The 11,887-nt window shown below is 44.3% G+C and overlaps 1 protein-coding gene and 1 long non-coding RNA gene across 2 annotated transcripts; both read left to right on the top strand.

Moving 5' to 3' along the window:
- The first annotated feature begins 1,424 nt into the window (after positions 1-1,424).
- LOC113744164 (uncharacterized) lies at positions 1,425-1,882 on the top strand. The gene is made up of 3 exons (XR_003461332.1): positions 1,425-1,508; positions 1,621-1,735; positions 1,825-1,882. It is a non-coding gene; the product is annotated as an uncharacterized LOC113744164 (long non-coding RNA).
- A 4,419-nt stretch (positions 1,883-6,301) lies between these two features.
- On the top strand, positions 6,302-9,299 carry LOC104922616 (zinc finger protein 696). Its single transcript, XM_010735496.3, has 4 exons — positions 6,302-7,128; positions 7,205-7,323; positions 7,443-7,557; positions 7,652-9,299. Exons 1-4 carry the CDS (start codon positions 6,684-6,686, stop codon positions 8,644-8,646), a joined length of 1,674 nt encoding a protein of 557 aa, XP_010733798.3. The 5' UTR covers positions 6,302-6,683; the 3' UTR covers positions 8,647-9,299.
- The last annotated feature ends 2,588 nt before the right edge of the window (positions 9,300-11,887 follow it).

Genomic DNA, 11,887 nt, shown 5'->3' on the forward strand with positions numbered 1-11,887 from the left:
TACTCGTCACTTTACGCTAGGATTTTATTTATGTTGCACTGATGACTAGAAGCACTTTCAATCTCGTTGTACCTGTGACAATGACAATAAAGATCTTTCTATTCTTAATGTTGATCTTTTTGTATTGGGTGCAGCCCCTAGACATATATACATATGTATAGATATACATGTATACATATGTATATGTATGTATATGTTATAATATATATAGATATAGATTATAGAATTTATCATATAGATATAATAGATATAGATATAGATATACACACATGTATATATATACATAATACACACATGTATATATATAGTATATCATATGTAACTACTATGTATATGATATATAGATAATCTATATATATATATATATATATATATATAGAATATATATATACCCAACACATATATATATATGTATACATATGTTACATATGTTATATATTAACACATATTTATATATGTCTATATACATTGTATATATATGTCTATGGGCTGCAGTACCTGAGCTCCTCGGCTGGAGTTATCGCGAGATTTGCGGCAGTTCTCGCATCACAGATACCACCAACCTGCTACTACGAGCGACGAGTCCCCGCATCTTGGTGTGACTTGAGGGTTTTCGTGGATTTAACGTGTGAGACAGTGAAGATATCTGCAAAGAGACCTCGCTGGGCGTCTTTCGCGTGCTTTCTTTTACATCCGCACAGTCGTCTTGAGTGCTGGTAGCTGCAGCTGGATACGCTTGGTTGGCTCCAATGTTTACACGTTAGCTGTTGATGTTAGCTCATATCTCGTTACGCCGACAGCTTGTTTACAAACTGTTCGTGTCGTCGTACTATGCAACTGGCTCCACGTTATAATGTCGTAGCTACTTAGCATGGCACATCTCATGGCAGTTCATAGATGTCACAGCAGAGGAGCGTACAGCGGTAGCCACATCGTCCCACACTGCCCGTGGAGGCCACCACAGGAGCAAACAGCGGTTCATCTGTAGTTGACACTTAAAACAACACCGCTGAAAACAAGAGCCATGGAGTCCGTGAGGAGTGCTTTCCACGCTCAGCTGGCCCCCGTCATGGACTCGCTGCTGGCAGCCGCCGTGTGCGAGCTGCCAAGACTTCGAGAGCAGCCTGTGTGAGCAGCAGGCGGAGCTAGCGCAGAAGACCGAGGAGATCTCCATCCTGCGAGGGAAGCTGGAGAAAGGGGACAGGAGGCAGAAGGCGAAGGGTGGAGGTGGAGGTGGAGGTGGAGGCGAGCGAAGAAGGAGAGATGTCATCAGGAGCAGGTCAGAGGTCAGCTTGAGGCAGCCGACCCTGACAGGATCAGGAATATTCAAGTGGACATATGTTGATAGTCTTAATATCTTGTCCACTCACACCTACACTTTTCTCTCACAGGACCAAAGTGGGAAAGGATGTGTCCTCTCATTCGACCCGGTCGAAGGACTCCGTCAGAGCCTCAGTGGGCTGAAAGAGGAGATCACAGGCCAAGATGGAGCTTTAGTAAAACATGAGGTAACCATGTCCCGCCTCCCTGATTCAAGTTTGCTATTCAATAACAAATAATAAAAGAAATGTACATTAAGTAACACCATGCTTTGCTGTCTGTTTGACTTATTTTCCACAGCGTGCCGGATCACGACCTATCCTGGGATCTGCAGTCCAAGCCCCAGAGGGAAGCCTTGCTCCTGGGGATCAGAGGCAGATAGACACCCTGTCTGCCACACAAGCCAAGACTAAATGTAAGAGGTCACTAATTCGTATCCCTCTTTGACTGTAAGTGAGATAATGAGATAAAGTCCGTTTTCCTTTTCCCCTTATTTCTCTGCAGTGTCTCATTGGGATCAGGGCAGTCGCAGTGCCGACCACAGATCCCTTCAGAATCAAGCCTTCGCCCCTTTTCTCTCCTCTCCCAGAGTGGACGTTGCTCCCCAGGCCTGATCCAAGCCTAGCTCAGCCAGGTGAATGGTTACCAGGGTTGGACACACCCGTGGTGGGGTTGCTGGTCTGGAGAACCTGCAGGGCAGATGGTACTAGCTGCTCCGGTCCAGCTAGCAGCAGCACTGGCACAGACGCATCCTGCTTCCGACCTGGTTTTGGCTCTATGAGACCAGCAAGAAGTGATGATAGTGCTTTCCCTTCCTGGACCAGGAGCCTGAGAACCCGAACTCCAATCAGAACTCAGTGCAGGGCCAGGCCGTGGGGCAAAGGGGACTCCAGGTTCAACCCCAAGCCCCCTCTGGCGAATTACCATGGAGACCCAGAGATGACAGAGGTGGGAGAGGACCCCTTAGTCACGCACGGCGGGTCACATCTTTTGGCAACAGAGACCCTCTCCGACCGCAGTCCAATTCACAGTCGCTCACCCTACGACACACACAACACTCTCAGCCACCCTGCGGCTCCTGGTGGAGGGAACGGACGACCTTACACCTGCCCATACTGTACCAAGTGTTTTACCTACCCTCCCACCCGGCAGACACCTTTTACGACACACAGGAGTCAGACTGCATCCCTGTCAGTTTTGTGACAAGAGCTTCCTCACTCCCTCTGAGCTCACTGTGCACACTCGCCCACATACGGGGGAGCGGCCTTTTGGCTGTGCTCAGTGTGGTAAACGTTTTGCGCGCAGTGGGAACTTGAGAGCCCACCAACGGGACGTTCACATGGGGAAGAGGCCCTTTGCTTGCACAGAGTGTGGGAAGCGATTTGCCCACAGGGGGAACCTGAGGGTGCACAATCACAGAGTCCATCAAGGAGATCCATACTACATGGATGATCAGCAGGAGCCTGACATGGGCCCTAATCCTATCTGAAGAGATCAAAAAAATGATGGATCTGCACTTTAATTTTGTTTCAAAATAAACCTGAGAAATCAGTTCTGTTTGTCTTGGTAAATTGATGTGAGGGAAACCATTAAATCATCGATTTTTATTATATATTATTATGAAGTACCTGGACGAAGTACATTCTGTTGCATGTCCTAATTTATTTTCAAATATTGATTCGATTCAGAAATATGAGTCACACAAGACGGGAGAGATAACTGATTGTAAATGACCAGATATAATCATCCATTAATAGGAAATATTGGCTATTGTTGTAATGAAAATTTTTTTCGTCAGGGTAACGTCTCTTCCAATGATGTTCTTCCTTATCAGTGAAAAGTTACTGATCGCGTTTCATTACTTGAGGAGAAAGAACTACAAAATGTTGTCATAAACCAAGAAAGAAAGTCTAGTTGGTATTAGATATAGACATGTGGCATGCAGAAGAAACGATAGCATGTCTCTTCCTTGACAATTGTTCTTATGTACCGCCCATCTCCTCAAAGTTTAAGTTGACTGTGTTGTAAAATGGAAACGTGCTGTTTAAGATGAATGTGCTTTATTTTCCATCCTGTTTTGCAAAGTGAAATTAAAAAATATACTCATGTATAAACTTTTTCTTCTCCCCTGCCTGAAACATCATTTCATTGTGCTGTACTATCTTTTATTGTTGTACCATGCTTTAGAGACCACCAGGGGGCACGTGTCCACCATTACAAAGTTATTATAAGGTTGAACATGTGCCCTATATTTTCAGATATTTTTCCCTGATGTATGCACTTGTTCACCATGCCATCTCTGACTGTCATGGTTTATACCATGTGCCTAAAATGTGAGTATATTGAATCCTTGGGTTACGCGTTCACCTGCACAAACTAATGTCTCCTGTGTTTGTCCTGTATGTTAGTGTCTGTAAAAGCATGAAACAGTCCATCCCTGTATAGCAATCAAACTTTAACAGTACCATGACATTTCTCCTGATGCCCTTTCTTAAAGTATAGGCTCAAATTCACAAAACAGTCCTCACCCGGCCTATGTATGTCGGTCATTATCCCTCCAATTGTTCCTCCTCCCTCATCATTGGCTCTGAACACATCTTTATTAATGTGATTTCAATTTCAGTAACAGGAGACAAGAATTAGCAGCCTGAGTCAGTCACATCTTGTGGGTATCTGCTACAAGTTAGTGTTTTTATCGTTGTGTACAGCTGGGAGTGTCAAGCTCACCAAGGACAACCTTGTCTGTATGATGTATGAAACAGAGAGAGGGAATATTGTACTCATAAGGCTTTAGAAAATACCCACACAATTTGACTGTCTCATAATAGCTGTAGAATCTATTTTTATACTGAAAGAAGACTTTTTTGTGCCTGATCTCTTACCCAAAGGCCTATATATAAAAGCCTCGAGCATGTGGGATGTGTGGATGTGATGAGACATTTCTCCCCGTCTCGGCTCGCTCTCCCTTTCAAACAAAGTCTCAACTGCTGAGCAAGGCTTGACCGAGCTGTGCCCATGTATTCCCCAGGCTGCTGAGTCCTTGGTTTGCTCTTGAAGATCTATTCAGTGACCCCCACCCTTCCCCCCAGGGGTCACCTGTGTCTGATCCTCATCACAAAAAAATGTCTTAAGAGCACAACCAAAAGACCACTGGCTCTGCTATAGGACAGAGAGAAATATTGTCTCCCTTATATGGTTTTTGAGCTAAATCAGGACAATGTGTCTGTGAGTAAACTGCTGCTGATGTGAGAGAATTAAATCTTTACTAAGTAGAGCCTTACCGACAGAAATTCAAATTTATCTCAGTGTGTGTGTGTGTATTCATTGGCAGGGCTCACATAAGCTTTCACGTATTTTCTGTTTGATATTTGGTCATGTGTAATCTCCTTTCTGCTCTAAGCAGCTTTTCCCCGGGGACAGCGAGCAACAAATGAGCAGTTGACCACGTTGGAAGGACTGTACACTAGTTTGAAAGTATGTGATAAAAGAATTGCATAAAGGTACAATGTATGTAGATATTTTATAATAACTTACATCAAATCCATATTTTTTTGCCTTCTGATACAGATGAAATAATTTCAGGGCTAAAGACTCTGTGGTGGTTTGATTGGCTATAAATTAGACCTTTCTGTTTGTTCTTACAGTCTGCATTTACCAATAACTATATCCCTGTCAGGTAAACCATGTCCAAGCTAGTGTTATCACCAGCCACAGTATTATCATTCTGTTTTCAGCAGGATCAAGCTTTAACTGTTGCTCTTTACCTTTTATGTCACTGTGTTTCAGTTTATTTCTCTCGGCCCTGAGGCTGCTGTTTCATTGCTTCAGGAAAAAAAAAACACCACTTCTCAACCGCCTGCCATCTCCTTGCCCTCGGTCAAAGAGTCATTCCACCCCATCCCAGTAATCCTCTGGTAATAAAAATTATCCCCCTGACACCCAGTTATGCACCCACCTCCTAAACATGTCATATAGATGTAAAAGAGAGGGAAATATTTACCACCACGACTCAGCTGGAGTGTATGTGCAGTCAGTTGGATTATATCTGGATATTTTGTGTGTGTTTTCTTTGCATGTGCCATTATATCTGTCTTTATTCTTTTCCATTTCGAGTATGCTTATGTGTTTTCATGCCATGTTATGGATTGCATTTACGTGGTACCCATCATCTTTCTGTGTGTATGTGTGTGGTGTGTCGTGGGTCTATAAGGGTTTTAGCCATTGCCCCAAGGCTGCTCATAATCTACCCAGTCCCACGTCTCCCCAGGGGTTGTGTTTCATGCAGGTCACCATTACTGTAGTGAAACCCCCCTTTAGGGATTACAGTGTGTCTCCCGCTCAAGGCACTGAGTTGATCCATCGTCTGCTGACTGTATTTAAGCACCCACTTACTGTGCTATCACGTGTTCGACTGGGGACCGCGCAGCGCTTATTACACTTTTCATCTTGCTAAAGACTGTTTGTCTGTTTAGAACATGCTGCTTTCCCGGCTGTTGTGGCTATAATTAATTCCTATCCATAATCGTTCCTACATTCTTTTTCTCTCAAACATTTTTGTTCTCTCACACAAACTTTACGCACAGCTATAATGCTACTCTTATCCTAGAGCATGTTCCTGAAAGCACGTGTGCCTGGTAACGTCATAAGCGTAAAACATTTCCAAAAAAAAATTAAATGTATCCTCTGTGCGAACTTCAGATGTCATCAGTGCAGAAATAGCTCCACTCTGGCTATTACATAAACACAAACACATACAAACTTCGGGCACCTGTGCTACCCCCCTTGCTACGAGGTCGTAGTAAGCAGGTTATGAGATTTATTTTGATATAACTACTGCTATAAACATATGCGTGTATATATATATATATATATATACATATATACATATGTATACATGTATACATATGTATATACACACACATATGTATATGTGTCTATATACATATGTATATGTGTCTATGGGCTGCAGTACCTGAGCTCCTCGGCTGGAGTTATCGCGAGATTTGCGGCAGTTCTCGCATCACAGATACCACCAACCTGCTAGCTACGAGCGACGAGTCCCCGCATCTTTGGATGTGACTTGAGGGTTTTCGTGGATTTAACGTGTGAGACAGTGAAGATATCTGCAAAGAGACCTCGCTGGGCGTCTTTCGTGTGCTTTCTTTTACATCCGCACAGTCGTCTTGAGTGCTGGTAGCTGCAGCTGGATACGCTTGGTTGGCTCCAATGTTTACACGTTAGCTGTTGATGTTAGCTCATATCTCGTTACGCCGACAGCTTGTTTACAAACTGTTCGTGTCGTCGTACTAATGCAGACTGGCTCCACGTTATAATGTCGTAGCTACTTAGCATGGCAGCATCTCATGGCAGTTCATAGATGTCACAGCAGAGGAGCGTACAGCGGTAGCAGCCACATCGTCCCACAACTGCCCGTGGAGGCCAGCCACAGGAGCAAACAGCGGTGTCAGTCTGTAGTTGACATTAAAACAACACCGCTGAAACAAAGAGCCATGGAGTCCGTGAGGAGTGCTTTCCACGCTCAGCTGGCCACCGTCATGGACTCGCTGCTGGCAGCCGCCGTGTGCGAGATCGCCAAGATCTTCGAGAGCAGCCTGTGTGAGCAGCAGGCGGAGCTAGCGCAGAAGACCGAGGAGATCTCCATCCTGCGAGGGAAGCTGGAGAAAGGGGACAGGAGGCAGAAGGCGAAGGGTGGAGGTGGAGGTGGAGGTGGAGGGAGCGAAGAAGGAGAGATGTCATCAGGAGACAGGTCAGAGGTCAGCTTGAGGCAGCAGACCCTGACAGGATCAGGTAATATTTAAGTGGACATATGTTGAAAGTCTTAATATAATCTTGTCCACTCACCACCTACACGTTTCTCTCACAGGACCGAATGTGGGAAAGGATGTGTCCTCTCATTCAGACCCGGTCGAAGGACTCAGTCAGAGCCTCAGTGGGCTGAAAGAGGAGATCACAGGCCAAGATGGAGCTTTAGTAAAACATGAGGTAAGACCATGTCCCGCCTCACCGTGATTCAGAAGTTTGCTATTCAATAACAAATAATAAAAGAAATTAAGTGACATTAAGTAACACCATGCTTTGCTGTCTGTTTTTATTTTCCACAGCGTGCTGGATCACGACCTATCCTGGGATCTGCAGTCCAAGCCCCAGAGGGAAGCCTTGCTCCTGGGGATCAGAGGCAGATAGATACCCTGTCTGCCACACAAGCCAAGACTAAATGTAAGAGGTCACTACATTCGTATCCCTCTTTTCAGACTGTAAGTGAGATAATGAGATAAAGGTCAGTTTTCCTTTTCCCCTTATTTCTCTGCAGTGTCTCATTGGGATCAGGGCAGTCGCAGTGCAGACCACAGATCCCTTCAGAATCAAGCCTCCGCCCCTTTTCTCTCCATCTCCCAGAGTGGACGTTGCTCCCCCAGGCCTGATCCAAGCCTAGCTCAGCCAGGTGAATGGTTACCAGGGTTGGACAACACCCGTGGTGGGGTTGCTGGTCTGGAGAACCTGCAGGCAGATGGTACTAGCTGCTCTGGTCCAGCTAGCAGCAGCACTGGCACAGACGCATCCTGCTTCCGACCTGGTTTTGGCTCTGATGAGACCAGCAATGAAGATGATGATAGTGCTTTCCCTTTCCTGGACCAGGAGCCTGAGAACCAGAACTCCAATCAGAACTCAGTGCAGGGTCAGGCCGTGGGGCAAAGGGGAACTCGGCAGGTTCAACCCCAAGCCCCCTCTGGCGAATTACCATGGAGACCCAGAGATGACAGAGGTGGGAGAGGACCCATTAGTCACGCACGGCGGGTCACATCTTTTGGCAACAGAGACCCTCTCCGACCGCAGTCCAATTCACAGTCGCTCACCCTACGACACACAAACACTCTCAGCCACCCTGCGGCTCCTGGTGGAGGGAACGGACGACCTTACACCTGCCCATACTGTACCAAGTGTTTTACCTACCCCTCCCACCAGCGCAGACACCTTTTACGACACACAGGAGTCAGACTGCATCCCTGTCAGTTTTGTGACAAGAGCTTCCTCACTCCCTCTGAGCTCACTGTGCACACTCGCACACATACGGGGGAGCGGCCTTTTGGCTGTGCTCAGTGTGGTAAACGTTTTGCGCGCAGTGGGAACTTGAGAGCCCACCAACGGGACGTTCACATGGGGAAGAGGCCCTTTGCTTGCACAGAGTGTGGGAAGCGATTTGCCCACAGGGGGAACCTGAGGGTGCACAATCACAGAGTCCATCAAGGAGATCCATACTACATGGATGATCAGCAGGAGCCTGACATGGGCCCTAATCCTATCTGAAGAGATAAAAAAAATGATGGATCTGCACTTTAATTTTGTCTGCAAAAGAAACCTGAGAAACCAGTTCTGTTTGTCTTGGTAAATTTGATGTGAGGAAACCATTAAATCATCAGATTTTATTATATATTATTAATGAAGTACATGGACGAAGTACAATTCTGTTGCATGTCCTAATTTTATTTTCAAATATGATTCGATGTCAGAAATATGAGTCACACTAAGACGGGAGAGATAACTGTATTGTAAATGACCAGATATAATCATCCATTAATAGGAAATATTGGCTATTGTTGTAATGAAAATGTTTTTTCGTCAGGGTAAGCCTCTTCCAATGATGTTCTTCCTTATCAGTGAAAAGTTACTGATCACGTTTCATTACTTGAGGAGAAAGAACTACAAAATGTTTGTCATAAAACCAAGAAAGAAAATCTAGTTGGTATTAGATATAGACATGTGGCATGCAGAAGAAACGATAGCATGTCTCTTCCTTGACAATTGTTCTTATGTACCGCCCATCTCCTCAAAGTTTAAGTTGACTGTGTTGTAAAATGGAAACGTGCTGTTTAAGATGAAGTGTGCTTTAATTTTCCATCCTGTTTTTGCAAAGTGAAATTAAAAAATATACTCATGTATAAACTTTTTGTTCTCCCCTGCCTGAAACATCATTTCATTGTGCTGTACTATCTTTTATTGTTGTACCATGCTTTACGAGACACCAGGGGGCAGTGTCCACATACAAAGTATTTATAAGAGTTGGAAAATGTGCCCTATATTTTCAGATATTTTTCCCTGATGTATGCACTTGTGTCACCATGCCATCTCTGACTGTCATGGTTTATACGCATGTGCCTAAAATGTGAGTATATGAATCCTTGGGTTACAGCGTTCACCTGCACAAGACCTAATGTCTCCTGCTGTTTGTCCTGTATGTTAGTGTCTGTAAAAGCATGAACAGTCTCATCCCTGTATAGCAATCAACTTTAACAGTACCATGACATTTCTCCTGAGTCCCCCTCCTTAAAGTATAGGCTCAAATTCACAAAACAGTCCTCACCCGGCCTTATGTATGTCGAGTCATTACTCCCTCCAATTGTTCCTCCCCCCTACATTGGCTCTAACAACATCCTTTATTAATGTGATTTCAATTTCAGTAACAGGAGACAGAATTAGCAGCCTGAGTCAGTCACATCTTGTGGGTATCTGCTAAAGTTAGTGTTTTTATCGTTGTGTACAGCTGGGAGTGTCAAGCTCACCAAGGAAACCTTGTCTGTATGATGTATGAAACACAGAGAGGGAATATTGTACTAATAAGGCTTTAGAAAATACCCACACAATTTGACTGTCTCATAATAGCTGTAGAATCTATTATTATACTGAAAGAAGACTGTTTTTGTGCCTGATCTCTTACCCAAAGGCCTATATATAAAAGCCTCGAGCATGTGGGATGTGTGGATGTTGATGAGACATTTCTCCCCGTCTCTGGCTCGCTCTCCCTTTCACACAAAGTCTCAACTGCTGAGCAAGGCTTGACCGAGCTGTGCCCATGTATTCCCCAGGCTGCTGAGTCCTTGGTTTGCTCATTGAAAGATCATATTCAGTGACCCCACCCTCCCCCAGGGGTCACCTGTGTCTGACTCTCCCTCTGGGTTTTTATGGGCACAAAAAAATGTCTTAAGAGTGCACAACCAAAAGACCACTGGCTCTGCTATAGGACAGAGAGAAATATTTGTCTTGCTTATATGGATTTTTGAGCTAAATCAGGACAATGTGTCTGTGAGTAAACTGCTGCTGATGTGAGAGAATTAAATCTTTACTAAGTAGAGCCTTTACAGACAGAAATTCAAATTTATACTCAGATGTGTGCGTGTGTATTCATTGGCAGGGCTCACATAAGCTTTGCAGTATTTTCTGTTCGTATATTTGGTCATGTGTAATCTCCTTTCTGCTCTAAGCAGCTTTTCCCCGGGGACAGAGAGGCAACAAATGAGCAGTTGACCACGTTGGAAGGACTGTACACTATGTTTGAAAGTATGTGATAAAAGAATTGCATAAAGGCACAATGTATGTAGATATTTTATAAATACTTACATTCAAATCAATATTTTTTTGCCTTCTGATACAGATGAAATAATTTCAGGGCTAAAGACTCTGGTGGTGGTTTGATTGGCTATAAATTAGACCTTTCTGTTTGTTCTTACAGTCTGCATGTACCAATAACTATATCCCTGTCGGGTAACCATGTCCAAGCTAGTGTTTATCACCAGGCCACAGTATTATCATTCTGTTTTCCAGCAGGGATCAAGCTTTAATGTGCTCTTTACCTTTTATGTCACTGTGTTTCAGTTTATTTCTCTCGGCCCTGAGGCTGCTGTTTTAATTTGCTCAGGAAAAAAAAACACACTCTCAACCGCCTGCCATCTCCTTGCCCTCGGCTCAAAGAGTCATTCCATCACCATCCCATAATCCTCTGGTAATAAAATTATCCCCCTGACACCCAGTTACTGCACCCACCTCCCTAAACATGTCATATAGATGTAAAAAGAGAGGAAATATTTACCACACGACTCAGCTGGAGATGTATGTGCAGTCAGTTGGATTATATCCTGGATATTTTGTGTGTGTGTTCTTTGCATGTGCCTATATCTGTCTTTATCTTTTCCATTTTCGAGTATGCTTATGTGTGTTTTCATGCATGTTATGGTTGCATTTACGTGTGTACACCATCATCTTTCTGTGTATGTGTGTGTGTGTGTCGGGGCTATAAGGGTTTTAGCATTGCCCCAAGGCTGCTCATAATCTACCCAGTCCCACGTCTCCCCAGGGGTTGTGGTTTCATGCAGGTCACCATTACTGTAGTGAAACCCCCCTTTAAGGGATTACAGTGCTGTCTCCCGCTCAAGGCACTGAGTTGATCCATCGTCTGCTGACTGTATTTAAGCACTCACTTAATGTGCTAATAGTGTTAGACTGGGGAGACGCTGCAGAGCTTTTAACTTTCATCTTCTAAAGACTTTTGTCTGTTAGAAATGCTGATTTCACGGCTGCTGGCTTAAATCCATCAATAATCGGTCAAAATCACAAAAATTTTGTAAAGTTCTGGATGAAGTGGACTAACTGTGTGCATGTTTTCGTGTGTGTGTGTATCCAAGGCACTGAGAAACAGTTACCAGGCCATGGTTACTGGTTTGAATCTCTTATAGTGAGGTAAACTGTTTCCTCCTCACATTTTTGGGGGTCACAG

This window comes from Larimichthys crocea, chromosome I, assembly GCF_000972845.2.
Source record: "Larimichthys crocea isolate SSNF chromosome I, L_crocea_2.0, whole genome shotgun sequence".
NCBI lineage: Eukaryota > Metazoa > Chordata > Actinopteri > Sciaenidae > Larimichthys > Larimichthys crocea.

Excerpts from the sequence above, each read along its gene's own strand:
- LOC104922616 (XM_010735496.3), top strand. The coding sequence starts at position 6,684 with ATGGCAGTTCATAGATGTCACAGCAGAGGAGCGTACAGCGGTAGCAGC. Across the intron at positions 7,129-7,204 it reads GCAGACCCTGACAGGATCAG|GACCGAATGTGGGAAAGGAT; the intron begins GTAATATTTAAG and ends TTTCTCTCACAG. Across the intron at positions 7,324-7,442 it reads GAGCTTTAGTAAAACATGAG|CGTGCTGGATCACGACCTAT; the intron begins GTAAGACCATGT and ends TATTTTCCACAG.